Here is a 21,725-nt window from a genome sequence, read left to right on the forward strand (position 1 = left end):
AAAGCAGTTGCTACAGCAGTTGTAGCCTATATGGTAGAAATATCTATAAGGAAGTACAAATCAATCACATAAGCAGCTTAAAGACTTGTACATTTATTTAGTACTAACAAATCTGCACACTGATACACTGGCATGCAATACACCCATACAAACTGCTCAACATTGACTCATAATGTTACTCCTGCACAACCACACACTCTTTCATGACTAGTCATTACTGACACACAAGATCAATAAAACAAAGTACCAGTATCACTATGTACTAAATAGTAACAATACATGTAGTTCTCTACTTTCAAACAAACTATACAGTACTGCATTAAGCAATAAGAATAGGGTTGATTCTCTAATTCAGTATAATGATAAATTACGTACAATGAAAATATATTAAGTATTGTAAGTGCCAAGATAAACCTAATATATTAATTCCATTGTCTGTGAATAAGCTAAGCAGATACTATATTAAAAATCATAAATGACTGTGCATTAATTCTCAACCGATTCATCTTTTAGTATTGCATACATGTACATTCTTTAAATCAAAGGGCTGTTTCATAAGGAGAAAGAAGGGATTTTAAAAATGAAAATACACTGTATTCTCAATATTAATTTCCCAATGACATCTGTTGATCTAGCTTTATGAAACAGTCTATTGAATTGCTAAAAGTTCAGACCTAATCTTCTTTTTAAAGATTTCACAAGAGTCACTAAAGACTCACTCACCCAACTCATTGTTTTTACCTAGCAGGATAATGTAGCTGACAAAAGACATTGCATTAGCACTGCTGATAATCACTGGCAGTAAACTTTAGTTTTGAAAAGCTAATTCTGCAAGATACAGTACCATGTAAACATAGAAACACAACAAATTGTGCCTGAAAGACATAAGCAACGGCAGTGCTATGATTCTAGTGTTTTCCACCATCAACATTCAATACAATTATTATGACATGACAGAATACACACTGACATTATGGATATGTCAATTTGCAGCATATTTCTTGATTTATCGATCATTAAGATAAAGTCATAAATATAATATGTAGTATAATTTACATTTATATAACCAGTACTGTATATGGATATACAAAATACTTGTCATTTACAAACATCGACACTTTCACAATGAACAAAAATATCCCCTTATAACAGCAGCTTTTATAACGAAGACTGCCAAAACAGTACTACATGTACATTTATTCTTAAAAGTGTGTCACACATAATGTTAACACACCAATGGTCGAGTAAAATCTTCCCATAAACCCCTGCTTTGGTACTTTAATAACCATCCAACAGTAATAAATCTACTGATAACTGATAAACCTACTAAGATTAGATGAAAAATGTGCAGAGGTAGGCACATTGTCTGTAATAAATCGCAATAGCGCACCTGCAAATGTTCCAAAAAGATAAACTGCGCAGTATCTAATGGCTGAACAAGCACCAAAACAGGTCTTTTATTACACATTTGATCAATTTATTGATTATTTGTTAAGTACAGAACAAGGGGTAAAAAAAGGACCCAGGGCCAAAAAAAACAAAACACTTTTTCTGGTAAAACAGTTGAGTTCTGTCAACATAATTTCTGATGCTCTGAAAGGTGTCTTATTAGTTACATTGCAGCACCTTCGTTTGTTGTAAAGCCATAAAAAACTGTTTTAATAAAACACCTACGGTCACACTTTAGTTTGGGAACCCATATTCACTATTAATTATGACTTTTGCCTCAAACTCCTAATAAATAGTTAGTCAGGTAGTTGTTGTAGTGGTTAAGTTTGGTTATGGGATAAGATTAAGGGATGTTGAATATGATCTTGCAGAATAAAGCATTAATATGTGCTTCAAGTACTAATAAACAGCCAATATCTTATAATATGCAAGCTAATAAGCAACTAGTAAATAGTGAGAACTAAATTGTGACCCACCTACCTTATAAAACACGTTCAACAGCTTTTGAACAACAGAAACAAACCTATTATGCCCTATAGCACCAATTATTTCAAATAAAACTTTTGCAAACAACTCAAATTTCCGTTTCCAGAAAAAGAGTAACAATTCTTGGCTGCATGTCAAAGTGTTTTGGTCTTACTGGATCTAAAGATGAGACTGTGAGAGACGCTTTCAGCTTGAGAAAAGTCACACGCTGTTGCATAGAAATCTTTGTATTTGTTATCAGAGCCCAGAGAAAGGATGTTTACAATATGCATAAAACAGTATAATAATAATTAAAATAGCAATAATAGAAAAAGGGGAATATGTAAATCTAGTCCAATTATCATTTAGCTATGTTAAATATTTTATTTTTTTAAAATCAAAATATTACAAAATAAATAAATCTAATCAAATTATCATACAAGTTATGAAGGTAAATATTGAAAGAAAGAAAAAAGCCACTGGATCCATTGTTTTGTAACAGCTATGAACAAATGTCCTTGATTGAATGCCATGGCCAGATTTCTATAAATATCCTTTTGATACAATAGTTATTATTGTACTATGTTAAGCCACAGTGCAAATACCACATTGAAAAATTACTACACTAACCATCAGGAATTATAATGGTGCAATTGTGCATTATAAGGTAAGAGACTAGATTTAACTGAATAAAAGTCATCTTGGTCCATACCCTTACAATTCATTCACTGTTCCCTTAATCACAGGGCCCACCTGTACGCATCCTCTCCTGAGACAAGGACTATGATTGTAAGAAAGTGATTATGGAGCTGATGAAATCCAAAGGCTTGTCAGCGTGAATCCAGTGACTGGCATCTGGGATGTACTGGATATCAGCACTAGGAAAAAGTCGCTGGATTTCAGGGTAATCCTCCGAGCTAAGAGGATAACCAAGGGGTCCAAGGCAGGAAAACAGATACAGACTTAAATAAACATGTATTTAAGACCCTTCAAATATTCAAGTGACAGAAAGAGATAAAATTAAGAATTATGATGCACATATGTACAAGTAGGGGTTTAAAAAAGTGATTACCTTATGTAGGCTGAACTACTGCCACCCAAGAAAAGAGTTGGACCCTCATAGGTGGTATTAAAATCAGGAAAACCCATGATATCCTCTAGGTGGTTTGAGATGGCGTCCAGGTTAATCCTCCAGCCATAGGCACCATTTTGCTCCTCCAGGTTAGTGAGGAGGAACTGCCGAACTGAACGCTCCTGCAAACAACATAAATGTGGGTGATTGCGTTGAAGTACGTACCAGTTACCTATATACAGTCTAAGGCATTTGTGTGGACATGGTTACCTTAACTATTTTCCTGAGCTGGTCTTCAGCCAGTCTTCGTGCTGTGGAACGTGGGATATTACTGGCTATCTTCACCTCTTTCATTGCCTGAATGTAGGCATGAAAATTGGTGCGGGTTGATGTCTGAGAGGGACTGATATCCACAACAACCAATCCTTCCACTAAATTAGGCTGAATTAGAGAGACACAATAAAAATGACTGTAATAACATATTTTGCTTAGTATATGGATACCTTTAATTGTACACATCTTAATCAATTATTTATGGTTGTATTTAAATATATGTTATATAGACTTTATAATATGTTATTTGCCCCCATTTTTCATGAGCTGAATTCAAAGATCTAAGACTTTTTCTATGTACACAAAAAGGCCTATTTCTCTCAAATATCGAGTGGGCAAATGCTCACATTTGATGGCACTTTGGAGAGGTGTTCTCTTCAGGGATGAATACCGGTTTTCCCTGTACAGGGCAGATGATAGACAGCATGTATGGCATTGTGTGGGTGAGCGGTTTGCTGATATAAATGTTGTGGATCGAGTGGCCCATGGGGTTATGGTATGGGCAGGCGTATGTCATGGACAGCGAACACAGGTGCATTTTATTGATGGCGTTTTGAATGCACGCCGATACCATGAAGAGATCCTGAGGCCCATTGTTGTGTCATTCATCCACGACCTTCACCTCATGTTGCAGCATGATAATGCACGGCCTCATGTTGCAAGGATCTGTACACATTGAAGATGAGTGGACCAACATTTCAGAGGCCACAATCAACAACCTGATCAACTCTATGCGAAGGAGATGTGTTGCACTGCGTGAGGCAAATGGTGGTCACACCAGATACTGACTGATTTTCAGACCCCCCAGTACAGTAAAATTGCACATTTTAGAGTGACCTTTTACGGCACACCTGTGCAATAATCTGTCTAATCAGCATGGATGGATTATCTCGACAAAGGAGAAGTGCTCACTAACACAGATTTAGATAGATTTGTGAACAATATTTAAGAGCAATAGGTATTTTGTGTACATAGAAAAAGTATTGAAAATGGGAAAGCTCGTGAATAATGGGGGCAAAACCAAGTGTTGTTGTTTATAATTTTGTTCAGTGTATATATATATATATATATATATATATATATATATATATACACACAATATATATATAATCTTTTCAATACCCCAAATCCAGAAAATTTGTGATATCAAGAATCTGTGATTTGTTCATTCTCTTTCAACTTTATTTAACTGACAAAAGTACAAAAAGCTTTCTTCAGTTCTCGATTAATATGGATTAATTTTACAATTTCTTTATAAACTTTTTGAAGCATCAAAGTGTCAATTGTGTAGATATCAATGGAGGGACAGAAAGCGCTCAGAGTTTATCAAAAATGTCATCTCAGATTTCATCTTCATTTGTGTTCTGAAGATGAAAAAAATCTTATTGGTTTGGAACAATATGCGAGAGAGAGTAATTAATGACAGAAATTTCAGTTTTGGGTGAACTATTCCCTTAAGAGACTTATTGACCTTTTAAGCATGTTGATTGCAGCACATGAATCTAATATTTACTTAAAAAGTTTCCTAAGACATTGCCACTCTACTGTTTTCCACTTCATTATGATATCAGGATAGCTGTATCACTCTGACATTTAAAAAATCCAAATTAATTTTAGTGTATGTAGTAATAAAGGGTTAGTTCACTAAAAAATGAAATTCTGTCATTAATGACTCACCCTAATGTCGTTCCACACCCGTAAGACCTCCGTTCATCTTCAGAATACAGTTATTTTATATTTAGTCCGAGAGCGTATGCACACTATACTGTCCATGTCCAAAAAGGGAATAAAAACATCATCAAAGTAGTCCATATGTGACATCAGTTAGTTAGTTAGAATCTCTTGAAGCATCAAAAATACATTTTGGTCCAAAAATAACAAAAACTACAAATTTATTCAGCATTGTCTTCTCTTCCCCGTTTGTTTTCAATCCTCAAATAAAGATTTGAACGGTTATGAATCAGTGTATTGATTTATGATTCAGATCGCCAATATCACGTGATTTCAGCAGTTTGACACGCAATCCGAATCATGAATCAATACGCTGATTCATAACCGTTCAAATCTTTATTTGAGGATTGGGACCCACTTTATATTAGGTGGCCTTAACTACTATGTACTAACATTGTAATTAATCATTTGATACAATGCACTTATTGTGTATACATGTTTTACATTGTACTTATATTTAAAAAAATACCTGCATGTAATTATATCTGTAATTAATTTCTGTAGTTACATTTGTAATTACACTGTTGGCACTTTCCTTAGACCTAACCCTACCCTCAAACTTACCCATCCCACCACACCTGTCCCTAACTCTACCTGTATCCCACCTCAATATCAGCCAAAGTGCTTTGCAAAACAATTTGAACACAGTACATTGTACTTATTTTTTGATGTAAGTACATAGTACTTAAGGCCATCTAATATAAAGTGGGGCAGAGGATTGAAAACAAACCCGGAAGAGAAGACAATGCTGAATAAAGTCATAGTTTTTGTTATTTTTGGACCAAAATGTATTTTCGATGCTTCAAGAGATTCTAGTTAACTAACTGATGTCACATATGGACTACTTTGATTAAGTTTTTATTACCTTTCTGGACATGGACAGTATAATGATAATAATAGATTTTATTTATAATGCACTTTCATTCTGAAGAATCTCAAAGTGCAACAATGGAAAAAGAGAAAAATAACAAGTGCATACACTTGCATACGCTCTCGGACTAAATATAAAATCTTAAACTGTGTTCCGAAGACGAATGAAGTTCTTACGGGTGTGGAAAGACATTAAGGTGAGTCTTTAATGACATAAATGTATTTTTTGGGTGAACTAACCCTTTAAGCATATTATCATATAATTTAATTTTTTTATGTATCATGTTTGAATAAATGAATAGATCGCCATGAGATTAAGGTCACTGACCCTTTGGCCTACTATTAGGTGTTTCAGTGGGATACAAATTATACAACATGTGATACCTGTGATAGAGCTGTTGTCATTGCAACCTTTCCCCCCATGCTGTGTCCAATCAGGACACACTTCCCAATGTGCAGCTGTCCAAGCAGATGCGTCAGATCGTAAGTCATTGCTTCGTAGGTCAAGACAGGACTGTGTGGGCTTTTGCCATGGTTTCGAGCATCTACTGTCAGCACCTAACTAGACAAAGTACAGTCAGGACACTCGCACAGACTCTTCTGAACAACCCACAGCACCTAAAAACCACTGGAGAAACTGGAAGCATACCTTCCTGCCTGTCCGCTGCACCAGGGACTTGGCTATGGAGTGAAAGTTTGACTTGCTCCCAAATAAGCCATGAAGAAACACCAATGGCGTGCTGTCTCCTTTCCCATCAAACACATCGTAGGTCAAGTTTATAGCACTAAGTAGAAAAAAATTATAATAATTTTAAGACTGTAAAAATGCTACAATAAAAAAAAAGTTAATTGGTTAACATACGGGGGGGGGGGGGGGGGTATTAGATACTACCCTTACATTTCCAGTAATATAGTAAAGTACCATTAGATGTACCATTTTTAGAAATAAAAGAACAATCACATAACTTACAGTGAAAAGTCATCGCCTGAGATTCCCAGAATTCTGTGTAACACTTCACATTTGATTTTTTGTTGTAATAATTATGTTTTCTTCTTAGTTGTTGTTATAATTTATAATTAGGGTTTTATGTTACATCTTTTATTGTTAAAGTAATGTTTATTGTATTATTTTGTCGTGTGTTAACATGATGGTGTTTTGTATGTGTTTGCATGACACAGTGTACCATTTATTTATTAGTATTTACCTCAGCTAATGTAAAAGCTACTTGTGATTCACCTCCTGTGTTATTATGGTGCATGCCTGTATATTATCAAGGTAACGTTAGCCTACAAAACAGATTTTAGTAGCAGGATGACCTTGCTAATTCAGCAGAATAGAGCTTTTGGATTTACTGGTTTAATATTTGTTTCTAAATTGTAAATGACAGTTTTCAATAGTGCAAGTTGTTCTGTAAATATATGTTTACATTTTGCTATTCTTTGTATTCTTTCAGAATTACTCTAGCAAGGATAGCTGCCAGTGTTTGACACATGGCCTTGTTTATAGAATCATAACTAAAGAGCTCTATCTAATGTATAACTTTATTAACGTGATCATCACCTGTAAAAGATTAAACAGAACATAAGATGTAGCCATTTTGCTCAGGTTTTACTTTTTTCCTCTTAATAAAAATACCTACAACTGGCTAATTTGCTAATGCGATACAGAATGCTCAGATAACCACTTTAAAATAAAACTAATTTAACTGTTTACTGCAACAGCCCTCCCTCACACATGCAGTTGTTGTAATTAACAATATTTGAACCGGAAGATTAAAAATGAAGTACCTGGCGGCTCGCACACTGTCACTGCCAGCACCCTCCAGTCGAGAGACTCCACTGGAAAAACCCCGAAATCCCGTTACAGATAAACATGACGACGTGCCACAAAGCACTCCCCGTGTTAAAATACGACACACGGCACTCATGGCAAAATTTGTCATGCTAAACCCTGTGTCCTGGATTCATTCATTCATTCATTCGACCGGGGTTGGCGACTTTAAAGGTCGTGATGTTGTTTAGCTAACACTAGGGAAGCCGCACTACAGGGTTGCCAGATATCACTAAAATAAAATCATTGAAACTGGCTTGAAACCTATCAATTGAAACCTATATTTTTAAAAAAAAAACATATCAATTGAAACCTATATTAAAAAAAAAACATTTATTATATACGGTTGAATGCATTTATCTGCAACTAAAAATGTATTTTCAATACTTTTGCAAAAGTAATTGAAATGTTTCATATTGCTATCCAAATAAATACCATGCATGATCTCTTGCACACATAGGCTACTACGCTTACATCATAGTGGGAAAGTACTTGCAATCCTGAATCACGACTATGTTTGATAATATTGAATGGTATAGCTACAAATTGACATTATAAGCAACAACAACAACAAAAAACGTACAAATTAGGCGGTCATGGCAACACCGCACGAGAGCCCAGATTGGGCGTGATGTCACTACGTCGTGCGTCCATAATGCTTGCTGCAACAATATTAAAATTTCACATATCACACCTTTAGAAACAATATTTAGTTTATTACATATGAACGTACACGAGAGACAATCAAAGTAGCTACTAGGAGAAAATAAAACGAATGCAAATCGAAAGGACTAGAATTGCGTAGCAGGAAAATTGTTTCAAAATTATATCCTACCTTAGGGGTTGTCTACAACAGCTATAGTCATTGGGGCAGTAGGCAACCCTTAAAAGTGCATATTTCATGATATCTGTGCCTTTTTTTTACTCCTAAAAGGTACATCCTCAGAGTACAAATAGCCTACGTAGCTAGTCCTATGAACCTTTTTGTGTTTAAAAAAAGAAAAGAAAAAAAGAAAGAAACGAAGACGTAGATGCCCTTTTAAGGTAGCTAACGTTACTGATAAACTATTATAGCCTACCGCTACATACTAAAGGTACAATTTTAACACCTTTTTTTTTCTCTGTGTGTCCATAATTCCAGATAGTGGCGCCACAAACCAAGGCAACAGACTTGTGTTCGTTTGGGCAACCAACGGCTTTCATTTATTATAGGCCTACAAAGATAGAAAGAAAAAACAAAATATTGAAAATAATAATTATAAATGTCATGCATTAGCCTACAAAGAAAAGAAAAGGTCGTTCAAAAAAATCAGAAAAGCTTTAAGCATTGAGATTTTAGCGACCAACATGTTAATTCAGACGAATATCCCCTGACAGACAGTCATCAGCAATAATTTAAATGGAACTTTATTATTTCAACATTTTCAGTGACATATATAGGGCCATAGCAAATATAGGACGGTGCCAAAACACCTGTCAATAAGCAAATGAGAGAACATACGTTTTGCATTGCGTGTCATCAGCTGACATCAGTCCTGTGTTATAATAGATAGGCATGCTGAGATGGATGAGCTAAAGATTTTCATATCATGATCTCAAACACGCCTTCATCAACTTTCACAAACTAAATTTGACAATAAAAATGTGACCTTTTCCAAGAAACAAAAAGGATGTGTTTTGATATGCAGATAAGTAGGGGAAGTCTTCACACAATGGGATGGCTAAAATTTTAATACCACAGCAAAAATAATAGGTTCTAGAAAATGAAAAGAAGAAGCATATGATCCTCAAATCAAATGACATATGGGAAGTTAAAAGAACATATTTATAGCTTATACTTTAAGGGTTAAAGAATGACTGTAAGAAAATTAGTAGTTTTGTTCAATAATACAATAAATATTTATAGTGTCATCTAACCCAAACCCATAACAGTACCGTGTAATCTGGAAAATTAATTTAATTTATGCAAAAGGACTAATTTACTACCCTACTAAATTGCTGTTCTAACTTTAAAAAAATAACTAAACATGTTTTTCAACATTCACTGAAAATACTATAGTTAGACCTTAGTTTTGTAATTGAAGGCTATTTAGGGTTAGCATTCCCCTCACTTATTTCAGACAACTTAAGAGAGCCAAGTACTTTTTGTTTATGTGAATCTAAAGAGAAAGTGACAAAGTGAGAGCTTCATCCTTCTCATGTCTGCTGCTATAGGCAACACAGCAGTGGGGATAAAGCAGCAAAGCAACAGTAACCATGGTGAGGAGGACACATGCAGGAGGGAAACACACAAGATGTAAATGTTGAATAGCACCACTGAATACTGATATGTTGTTTGATGTCTCTGAAAATAATTTTATTTTTGTTCACCTAACTGGCAAAACTAGCTTGTCTTGAACTTACAGGCCCTATACTTTAAATTGATATAAATAATCATGTACTGTAATGAAACCTGTTTTGGGCCAAATATTTAATTCATTATGTAGCTAGGCAAACTTAGGCCTGAGCATGATTTCCAATTCCTTTGATTTTGAAAACGAAAAGCATTAAGAAAAACAGTGCCAGAAACCTGATCTGTTTCTTTTTTATGTGCTGTTTTTAACAAAATAAGTGACGTTCACGGAAATCTAATATAGGAATGTCACTGTGCACAATTTAGCCGTTTATGAGGACCTTGGGTGACACGCCTTGACTCTAAAAACTGATGAAGCCTAATTTGTTTGAGACCAGCTGTTTGAGAATTTAAAGAGTTCTAAAGAATACACATCATCACAAAAATACTCAAAAATATTGATTCAATTTACAAGCAGTGAAATCAACTATTACATACACCAAATGAAATTAGTAAATGCAACACACAAAAAAAATGAAGTACATCTGAGTAACTGCATTTGGTATAGGATACATTAACAATTTACACAATATCAGCGCTGGTTCTCGTGCTGGAGTGGGACTCGTGCTCTGCGGGTTGACTTTGAACTTCAGACCGCTGTCCTGCGTTTCACTCGTAGCCGAAAGATTCTACGATGCGACTGACTCCATGACCTGCCCATAAACATAAACATTTTATCATCAAAATTAATTATATTTGTTATCTTTAGGTATAAAGTTGTGTGTTTTGAGCAAGGCACCAGGCGTTTCAAAGACAGACGTCACAATCATTGACTCACATTGCGTCCCTGTAGGCTATGTGGTTATGTGGGGGAGGGGTTCATTGTTTTAAATGAGTAAACTTAGCCTACTCAATTTCTCAAGTGTGTTAAAAGTTTAATAATGTTGTAGTTGTAATGTAATATTTTTGGTTCTTGAAACCGATCATTTTAATAATCCAATTTCCCAAATACAGGAATGTAGACAAAATTAACTGTTGGATTTTTAGTCAATTATTTTGGTATGTTGAACTCAAACAATTAAGTAATGTCACAACCACACAGCCACCACCTTGGGACACAGCCACTCGGTCCCAATCTCCAGAATTCGAGTCACCTGTGCACCATCATCAGTGGCCCACATAAAGCACTCCTCATCCCCACAGTCTTTGTCTGGTCTTGAACCTATCAACACTCCTGTTAACTGCTACTAGGGCTGGGCGATATGGAGCAAAATTTTTATCTCAATATATTTTGCTATATCTCGATATACGATATATATCTCGATATCTTTACAGAAAAATAATCCCCTAAAAACTACAGCAAAAACAAATATGCCAAATATAATAAAGTCTGGGTTAGGGTTAGTGCAAAGTGCAAAGAGGTAGTCAGTTCATGGAGGAAAAAGTGCTTTTGACATAAAAAAAAACTCCCTGATTACATATATAATAATAATTTAACTGTAAAATAAAAGAAATAATACATATAGCCTTCTTTTCATTCATTTCATGCTTTCAAAAGATGAATCAAAGACTCCCCTTTTTACATTTAAAGTAAACAGCAAGCATTTTGCAGAAAGATGGGGGTATGACTGAGATAAAAATAAACTGATTTTGTCATAACATCAGTTCCTGTTAAATTTGTATCAAAATTCAAACAGTAGGCTAGATGTCGTGCTCTTTACTAAAGCATAACTGAGTGCCTCATCATGCGGATCATGTAGGCTACACATGAGGCGAGCTTCCCTTTTTTCCAGTTACGGAACGAAATATGAATGTCAGAAGGTAGGCTATATAATACAGTACAACTTACAGAAGAGCACTGTGTCTCATAGGACACCCAGGATGTTTCGTTTTTCCCTCTTGGTTAAAACATGAATAGACCTATTCATCATAATCCCGTGATAAAGCTGACAAAATAATAATAATGATGTTGCAATAATTTTTAAATGTTTTCAAATGATATGCGATCATTTTGACATTTTAACCGAAAACCATGCGATCAGTTAGACACGAATCATAAACTGACATGACTGCGACTTGTGAGTGAGTCTCGCACCAATAGTGTCAATCACCTGACTGTGGGTTAAACCTGCAATTTGAACTATGATGAACATTAATATTTCTTCATGAATTTTAGCAAGCAGTTGTGTTAGAAGGAAATTCATGGTCTCTAAACTAAGTCTTAAACAACGCACATGCTTGTCAACATGATAACTAATCCTAACCTGGTTGCAGACGCCGCTGTGTTCAATGAGACAACACGCGAGGGGATGGGGAACAAAAGCAAGGAGGCGGGAGGCGCGCAAGCGGGGGCGAGCACAGCACAGAGAAGGTGTCGGAAAAAGTGGCGGAATCAGAATTAAATATAAACAATATATTGATATATACGATATGTCAAAATCCATATCGAGTTAAAAAAATATCTCGATATATTTTAGATATCAAGATATCGCCCACCCCTGCCTGCTACTACCCGAACTCTACCTGCCCGTCTTCCTCTTCATCGTCCTTGTCATCCCCATCGTCATCTTCTGGGTCACCATCTTCGTCATCTGTCTACACCAAGGAAAATCTGTTTTCTTTGTGCCTAAATTCTCAACGTTTCCCAGTCGACCTGCGCATCACCACCATTCAGGGAAAACTGCTGGGCCGAGGTCATGTCCGCCATTTCTCCCCCACACATACATTATGCGTTGGAAACCTGCATGAGGAGACCATCACGTTCATGGTGCTGGAGGAATCAACCGCGGACATCATCCTGGGATGCCCTTGGTTAATTCTAAACCAACTGCATATCCACTGGTCCACCAGAAATATCCTGCGATGGGGTGAGAACTGTTTTGATCGTTGTATTCATCGTCCTCTCTGCAAAACATCTTTTTCGTCAGTGCAACCATCACTTCCTTTACAATCCACTTTGGTAGAGAGTCCCGAAACCCAGATCAGTGTGACCACCCCTCCAGCTTACTGGGTGTGTTTCCAGGGTGTCTTCAGTAAGAGGTTTGCCACCAAACTTTCACCTCATCAGCCATGGGACTACGCCATTGACCTCCTGCCTGGGGCAACTCTACCAAAGGGTCACATCTATCCTCTGTCCATCCCAGAACAGAAGGCCATGGAGGAGTACGTGCACGAAGCACTCCAGCAAGGGTTCATCCGTCCATCTACATCCCCTGCTGCTTCGAGCTTCTTCTTCGTGGCCAAGAAGGACAGAGGCTTGCAGGCGTGTATTGATTACCGCCATCTCAACTCCCAAACCGTAAAATTCAGCTATCCCCTTCCTCTGGTCCCGGCAGCTTTGGAACAGCTGCGTGGGGCTGTCATCTTCTCCAAACTTGATTTATGAAGTGCCTACAACCTCATTCGCATCTGCAAAGGAGACAAGTGGAAGACAGCCTTCATCCCTCCCTCAGGTCACTACTAGTACTGGGTGATGTCGTATGGGCTGTCCAACTCACCCTCAATCTTATAGAATTATATGAATGAGGTATTTTGAGAATTCTTAAATTCATCATCATCTATATTGATGATATCCTCATCTACTCGATTGAACTGAGGGTGCATGAGGGGCATGTCCACCAAGTTCTCCAAAAGCTCAGAGACCATCAGCTCTACCTCAAGTTGGAGAAGTGGGAGTTCCATATCTCTACTGTCCAGTTTCTTGGGTACATCATCGACAATCATGGAGTCAAGATGGACCAGAGGAAGGTGGACACCATCACTCACTGGCCGTTGCCCACCACTATCAAGGAGCTGCAACGCTTTCTGGGATTCGCCAACTTCTACCGACATTTCATCAAGAACTACAGTTTGGTCAGCTCCTCACATACCTCCTTGCTCAAGATCCGGCCCAAGTCTCTGTCCTGGAATCCATCTGCCGAAGAAGGTTTCCATCAGCTGAAGCTCGCCTTCCAGTCCGCTCCGATCCTGGTCCATCCTGACACTCATCGTCCGTTCGCCGTGGAGGTGGATGCCTCCTCTACCGGAGTCGGAGTGTTATTGTCTCAGCGGCAGGGGAAACCCTCACGGCTCCATCCATGCGCCTTCTCCAAGAAGCTATCCCCGGCTGAGCAGAATTACGACATCGGAAACCGGGAACTCCTTGCGATCAAACTCACTTTGAAAGAGTGGTGAGATTGGCTGGAGGGAGCGGAGCATCCATTTGAGGTAATCACGGATCATCGTAATCTAGAGTACTTTCGAGACACCAAACGTCTGAATCATTGTCAAGCCCGCTGGGCTTTCTTCTTCACTCGATTCAACTTCAAGGTGACGTATCGTCCAGGGGACCAGAAAAACCAGGCGGATACCCTATCACACCTGTACCAAACGGACCCTGAACCAGAACACCTCGAACCTATCCTCCATCCAGCCATGGTCGTCAGCCCGATCCAGTGAGCTTTCCACCAACAGATCCAACAGGAGAATGCCCAACAACCTGCTCCGCTGGGAGGTCCAGAGCATAGTCCTAGGAGACTACCCCAATGTAAATTGGTGCTGCTTCCGATCCCCGAACATCCCTGGACTCACCTGGGTGTCGACTTCATGATGGACCTTCCTCCCGTGGACCGTTTCTCCAAATCTTGTAAATTAATCCCCTTCAAAGGCCTACCGACCGCATTGGAAACCACAGTGGCACTCTTCTCCTAAGTCTTCCGGCACTTCGGGCTCCTCTAAGACGTCGTATCCGATCGAGTACCCCAATTCAACTCCCAGGTATGGTCTGCCTTCTTCCGTCTCCTAGGAGTATCCGTCAGCCTGTCTTTTGGTTACCACCCTCAAACCAATGTCCAGACTGAACAGAAGATCCAGGAAATCAGGATATTCCTGAGGGTTTACTGCCACCAGAACCAGGAGGGCTAGAGCCCGTATCTGCCCAGGGCCGAAAACGCCCAGAACTCCCTTCGGCAGTCCACCACAGGGCTCACCCTGTTTCAATGTGTCCTCGGATTTCAACCACCGCTCTTCCCCTGGTCGGGTGAGCCCTCGGAGGTCCCAGCCGTGGATTACTGGTTCTGCCAGAGCGAGAGGGTCTGGGACTCAGCTCACGTGCAACTCCAGCAGGCAGTCCGGAGGCACAAACAGCAAGCTGATGTCAAACGAGGACCTACGCCACAGTACCAGCCGGGCCAAAAGGTTTGGCTCTCCACGCGGGACATCCACCTCCGGCTGCCATGCCGTAAGCTGAGTCCCCGTTATATTGGACCGTTTACCATCGACAGGCAGCTGAACGATGTCACCTACTGTCTTCACCTTCCCTTACATTACTGCATTGCACCTTCATTTCATGCTTCACTCCTGAAGCCATTCACTGACCCTTTGTCTTCTTCCCCCACAGAACCTGGTGATGGTGGCGTACCTCCTCCTCTTCCCACCATCGACAAGGACACCAACGTCTATTGGGTGAGAGCTATCCTTGACTCGTGGCGACGGGGGTTAGGGTTAGGGTTAGGGTTAGACTGGGAGGACTATGGTCACGAGGAGCGATGCTGGATCTCCAGGAATGACATACTGGACCCCAACCTTCTCACACAGTTCCATCACGACCACCCTGAACGACCCGCTCCTCGGGCCGTGGCAGACCTCGTCGCCGCTCATCATCCCAGCCATCAGGAGCCGCCCGTGGAGAAGGGGGTACTGTCACAGCCACCACCTTCGGACACAGCCACGCCCACTCGTTCCCAATCACCAGAATTCTATTCACCTGTGCACCATCACCAGATAAAAGCACTCCTCATCCCCACAGTCTTTGTCTGGTCTTGCACCGATCAACACTCCTGTTACCTGCTACTACCCGAACTCTACCTGCCCGTCTTCCTCTTCGTCGTCATCCCCATCGTCATCCTCTGGATCACCGTCTTCATCTGTCTACACCAAAGAAAGTCTGTTGTCTTTGTGTATTCACTCTACGTGTCAAGATTCACCTTTTTAGTTCATCCTGTGTCCATTACCTCTATTTAATAAATATCACTGAGCAATAACCATCTTTTTCCTCGTCTTCTCTGACAAGTAAATGATATTCCGAGATTTCCTATTTACTAAGCCACTGAATAGTAGCCTGTCAAGCCAGACCCACATCAAGATGTTTGGTCTGGAAACTCACCATTTACAGGGCTCAATCAGAGGGGCGGGATAAACGATTGTCTTTTAAACTCCCTCTGCACGCGATAGGCTAACGCTACAACCAACCAGAGCAACGAAGGTGAAACGGAGCTCGTTGATAGATTAAACATTCGCCGTATCCGGTCGGCAAAACTCGAACACATCTTCCCTTTTTAAGAATGACTTCAGTGCCGTTCTTTGTTCTTTTCTCAGAGAAAAGCTTAACACCAAGTCTTCCAGAGTCGCGGTCAAAACTGATTTGAAAGACCGCCGTTCGCCAGTTTCTATGTTTACTAGAAGCACGAGCGCAATTCGGCCGTCGTCATTATGTTAAGCCCACCGACTCTATATGTAGTACCCCTCACTGCCCTGGTGAGGGGGAAATATATAAGTTTAAATAAAACTCAGGACACGGAGCTGCTGCTTCAAACATCAGTCTGTGTATTGTTTTTTTCTTTCTTTTCAGCCATTTAAAACGGTTCAAGAATACGATAAATGACAGAGCATCACTTTAAGAGAAGTCACAATATAGAAAAGAAAGGGATTACATAGTTTTCCCATTGACTAAATTTTGTCCACAAATTAACATATGTAATATGTACAAAACACTTATCTTCACAGTCAACTGCAATTTATAACTTGTACTTATTGCATTCATTATTCAATACATATTTTATTAGATTTGCACCCACCACATGGCCTCCATCAATAGCATAAAATGCATAACTAGCGCGCATGACACAGACGAACTTGAAGCGAACTTTTACACTTACACAGAACATATTTAACACTTTAAATTGTCATAAACATTCATTATAACTCTGTAATGGCAAGAACATACCTTTTTGGCATTAATAATTACATACCTGGTGAGGGGGAAATATATAAGTTTAAATAAAACTCAGGACACGGAGCTGCTGCTTCAAACATGAGTCTGTGTATTGTTTGAGCACCGCGCCCCCCTCCCCCCGCAGGCAACCACTCACAAGGGAAAAGCAATCAATCGTCCGAAAAGCCAAAACACTTATTGCTAAACACTTGAGAAATACATTCCCTTATTTTATCACTTACTACATTTCACATATTTATTTACTATTATTTATCCATTTCTTATAACCACCACATACACGATGTGATTGGCCCGACCAGAGTTGGGCGTTTACAGCTCAGAAGTGTATTGAGAGTTGCTAGACGAAACTCACGGGCAGATTAGATTTGCTGCCGCTAGGGTGCATCTAGTTTAGGCTAACTGAATAGAGCATAAGAAACTAATTATAATTTTTTATTGTGGGGGTTATATTTTACTCATATATTATGCTAGGTCCTCATAAGTGGACACCGGGACTCAGTTGTTAAAAAAAAAAAAAAACAGGCAAAAACAATGGGATTTTTGTTTCTTTTACCAATCAATTCAGGTTTTAGGATTTATTTATTTATTTATTTATTTATTTTTTTTACCAAACTTTGTTTAAAGATGATTCTCAACTATAATGAAATTACTTGATATACAATTTTCACTTTATGCAATATGTGGGTAAACTGTCCATTCATGGGTTTTCCAACTCAACTCAATGCAATGAGTACACTGTCTCTAATTTGCATATTAATGTGCTCTTGGAGCAACCTGTCATGAAAAAAGGAAGTGTAATAATGGGAGTAATAGTTGGCAACATTTTCATAATAATATATAATATTTTATATACACATTGAAATGTAATTTCTTTCCTTATTCGCTTATTCAGTGTCTCCCAAAATGCCTGATAATCATGCTTTAAGTCCCAGTATAATCAATGTCCTGTTTTGTAACATAAAGTCATATTTTGATTAGAAACCCCATAACATTTTCCTGAGATGTTGATTTATGAAAAAAACATTTGAAAATTAGTAAAATATTTAAATCATTAGTTTTAAATGATGATTACAAAATATTGCCATTCCACAAGAGTCATTTTTAAAGACCAAGGAAAAGTTGTTGTCCTGAGGAAACCTCAAAACAAGTGTTATAGTGAAAAATCCTATAATGTGCTCTTTACACGACATCCAGGCGTGTTAAAACTGTGATATGTGGTGTAAGAAAAATCCACTAAATAATGTCCACGGAGGACAGTAGCACCTAGGAGGTCAATTTGCACATAAGGCTAATGTTGCGTCACTGTACTGTAGGCTATATGAGAGAATGTCCTACACTTTCGGAGTAGCCAATGCTCACGAAAATCATGGTGTGACATCAAGCAGTCTTCCGCCAGCACGCATACAGTCTCAGTAAACATAAGCAAAACTCCTCACCTGCTATGGTTTCGGTCACGTGAGGTTTCACAGGTTTCATTTTCAACGCTGCAGGAACTAGAAGAGCCAACAATAATGTAATATAATTCCATATTCTCCCTTCAGATATCGCCAAGAAAAAAAGATATGTGTCGTTTAAGTCCAAGATTCTGCTGACATTACCAAACTAAGTAAAATATAGGCTATAAAACATTATTGATCCCGTAATCTTTTTTAAGTTACAAAATTAAGTCATTATTGTTTAGCCCATAGCTAATATTGTCACAACAGTAGCCTATCGTGATTCGTCAAAAATTTACCAGTAATGCGTTCGATTTATATAGCGCTTTTCAAGGTACTCAAAGCGCTTTACATTGAAGGGTGGAATCTCCTCAACCACCACCAGTAATAGGCCTAATACTGTTTTTAAATAACAATATTATTATATTATAACATCAACTATTGAACAACAACGATCAGGCCCAGATGTAGCCAAGAGAAAAAAAAGAAAGAAAAAAAAGTAATTATTTAAAACACTGCAGGATTGGGAATGATAATGTTGTCTGTTCAAATTAAATGCTGCATTTTAAAAAAAAAAAACTTAATAAAGAACAGACTGCACAAATTAAATTAGTTTTCTATTTTAATATATCTTAAAATGTACTTTATTCTTGTGATAAATGGATGCATCATTCAAACATGTGAGGTAAGATGAATACTTTTAATCATAAAGGATGCATTAAATTGATTAAGTGACAGTGAAGGCATTTATAATGTTACAAAACATTTCTCTTTAATAGATGATTTAATAAATGTAAAAAAAATCACAATTTCTACTAAAAAGCAGCACAACTGTTTCCAACATAATAATATTAAATGTTTCTTGAGCATCAAATAAGCATATTAGTATGATTTCTAAAGGATCATGTGACTAGAGTAATGATGCTGGAAATCACAGGAATAAATTACATTGTAAAATATATTAAAATAGAAAACAGTTATTTTATTTGTAATTAGATTTTGCAGTATTTGTGTTTCTAATGTATTTTTTCATTAAACAAATGTAGCCTAGCCTTGGTGAGCAAGAGACTTTCAACAACATTTAAAATTGTCCTTCTACTTTCAGCTGCTTTCCCCCCCAGCAAATTTCTTATTATATGAACATATAAACATAAAGAGATTCAACAACCTCTCTGAACAGAGCGGGAGTCAATATAAAAAAATAGAAGTTTAAAATTAGACACTTGCGATTTCTCAAACACGTCTGAGGGGGGACATACAGCAAGTGGTTTGGCACTACAAGGAAAAACAGCTGTCCTTTCCGTCTCCCATAGCCCTGTCTTAGGTTTCTTACATGCGGACATTGCAGTTTATTGCTCTGGCCACTTCTGCAGTCCTCGTGCCTCGTGTAGCAGGACTATGCATGTTCACGCAGGTGATCAGGGACCTAGTGATTTCACTTTAATAAACTTTGTGTAATGTTGTTGTTTGAGCATAAACAACATCTGCAAAATTACAACGTTCAAAGTTTAAAGCAAAGGGAGATGATTGCATTTAAAGAAATACAGCAAACGGCCGGTAGGGACTACAGACTTTTCCTCCAGGGTTAAACAAAAGGGACAGAATTGCATGTTGCATGAAGACACCACTTTTATGGAACCTGTGTCCAGATTTTCTAGTATTTATCTTAATCTATGCATGGAAACGCATCCTGATAAAGAAATGTATTGCATATCTGACTTTGAACTTTGAAACTGTCCCCTGTAGTTTACACTGAGGGAACCCTCTATGGCACATCTTCATTTTTTTGATGCGACCAGGGGTATAAATGAAAGCATTTAAATTTAGATTTAAAATACAATAATAATGTGAAAACATTTTTTTTAGTAATCTCATATGCTATGACATTAGCACGTCATATGACCTACTGTCAATGCACCATAGTGAGCTCATTTTAGACTAGAAAATACATTGTACACACAAATGTGTTTTTAATGCATATTTTGTAAAAACAATAACTAAAATAAAAACTGTGCAAAACTGTGTTTTTGTAGCTTTTTTTGCCTGTTTTTTTGGTCGAAGTTATGTTAGTAAGTTTTTTTAAGAAACAGAGATAAAAAGCTGTATCTCTTCCAGAAAGTACTGATGATAGTGAAAGCAGTGCATCAGAAAATAAAAAAGAAAGGAAGAAGTTTGAAGTTGGATAGAAGGAGTGAGGTTGAAAGTGTTAAATAAGCTGGTTCACTACTGTTCAGACAGTGGAAATACATTTGAATGTGTGTGAAGTTTCAGACAATTTGCCAAAAATAGTTCACCCTAATAGGACACAGCCAGTTATAAATGACAGCGTCTAAAAAAGGTCAAAGGTCAGATGTAGAAAATTAATTTTAGTTTTAAATGTATGCAAAATATAAAGTCATTTATTTTTTCTAACTTTGATTTCATAGTCCCAATAGAGGGTTAATAATAGCAAACAAAATCATAGGGATGGGGGTGTGAAAAAATGCCAGAACTGAAATTCACCCTCTGTATTATCAGTTGGTTACTTTTTTATTTTGCAGTGTAGAATATTTTATGCAAAGTTGCATATCATTGCTATAAGAGAGTCTGTTGACTGGAAAGAATGAAAGAACATTGCTACACAGCCGTTTCTCTGTGACCTTCTCCCAAGAGGGGAGGCAATCTTCAGTTCACATTCCTGAGATAAACAAAACACTGCAGGTTGAGATAGCTATACTTTTGTTAGCCTTCAAACACTTTATTAATAGTCTTTTATTTACTTTATTTATTTATAAATATATTTTTTAATTATTTACTGCACTATCAAGGATAACTTTGATAAACAAAGAAGAGAATACTAAAAATTCGGCCATCTGTGCAAAGGTCCATGCACTGTCCGGATAGGCGTGTTTCGCAAATTAGCTATACCTTGGGCTTTACCATTAACAACAACGAAAACACAAGACTATGGCAAACTATGGCACCAAATAAACTGGTCCTACTTGACAAGCTCAGAGTACATGGGATTTGATCCAGGTTCTCTGACGTGGGAGACACGTGTGCTAACAAGTGCGCAGCCGCTAATATCCGCAGCTAGCACGCCTCTTGAGGTCAGGGGAGTGAGGTTTACACACACAGCTCCTACTGGCCTAAGTTCGCTACACTCACCCCCCTAAACCTCACTCCCATCCAGGTCAACGGCACCAAATGTAACCGGTCCGCCGTATCTTGTACAT

General features: G+C 38.0%; 1 protein-coding gene across 1 annotated transcript; it reads right to left on the reverse strand.

Annotated features, from left to right (window-relative positions):
• Positions 1 to 77: 77 nt before the first annotated feature.
• Positions 78 to 7,957, reverse strand: abhd11 (abhydrolase domain containing 11). Its single transcript, XM_067424020.1, has 6 exons — positions 7,709 to 7,957; positions 6,570 to 6,705; positions 6,305 to 6,478; positions 3,257 to 3,427; positions 2,987 to 3,168; positions 78 to 2,831 (listed from the first exon to the last, which is right to left on the reverse strand). The coding sequence occupies exons 1-6, from the start codon at positions 7,861 to 7,863 to the stop codon at positions 2,696 to 2,698; spliced, it is 954 nt and encodes a 317-aa protein (XP_067280121.1). The 5' UTR covers positions 7,864 to 7,957; the 3' UTR covers positions 78 to 2,695.
• Positions 7,958 to 21,725: the final 13,768 nt, after the last annotated feature.

Source organism: Pseudorasbora parva, chromosome 18, assembly GCF_024679245.1.
Source record: "Pseudorasbora parva isolate DD20220531a chromosome 18, ASM2467924v1, whole genome shotgun sequence".
NCBI lineage: Eukaryota > Metazoa > Chordata > Actinopteri > Cypriniformes > Gobionidae > Pseudorasbora > Pseudorasbora parva.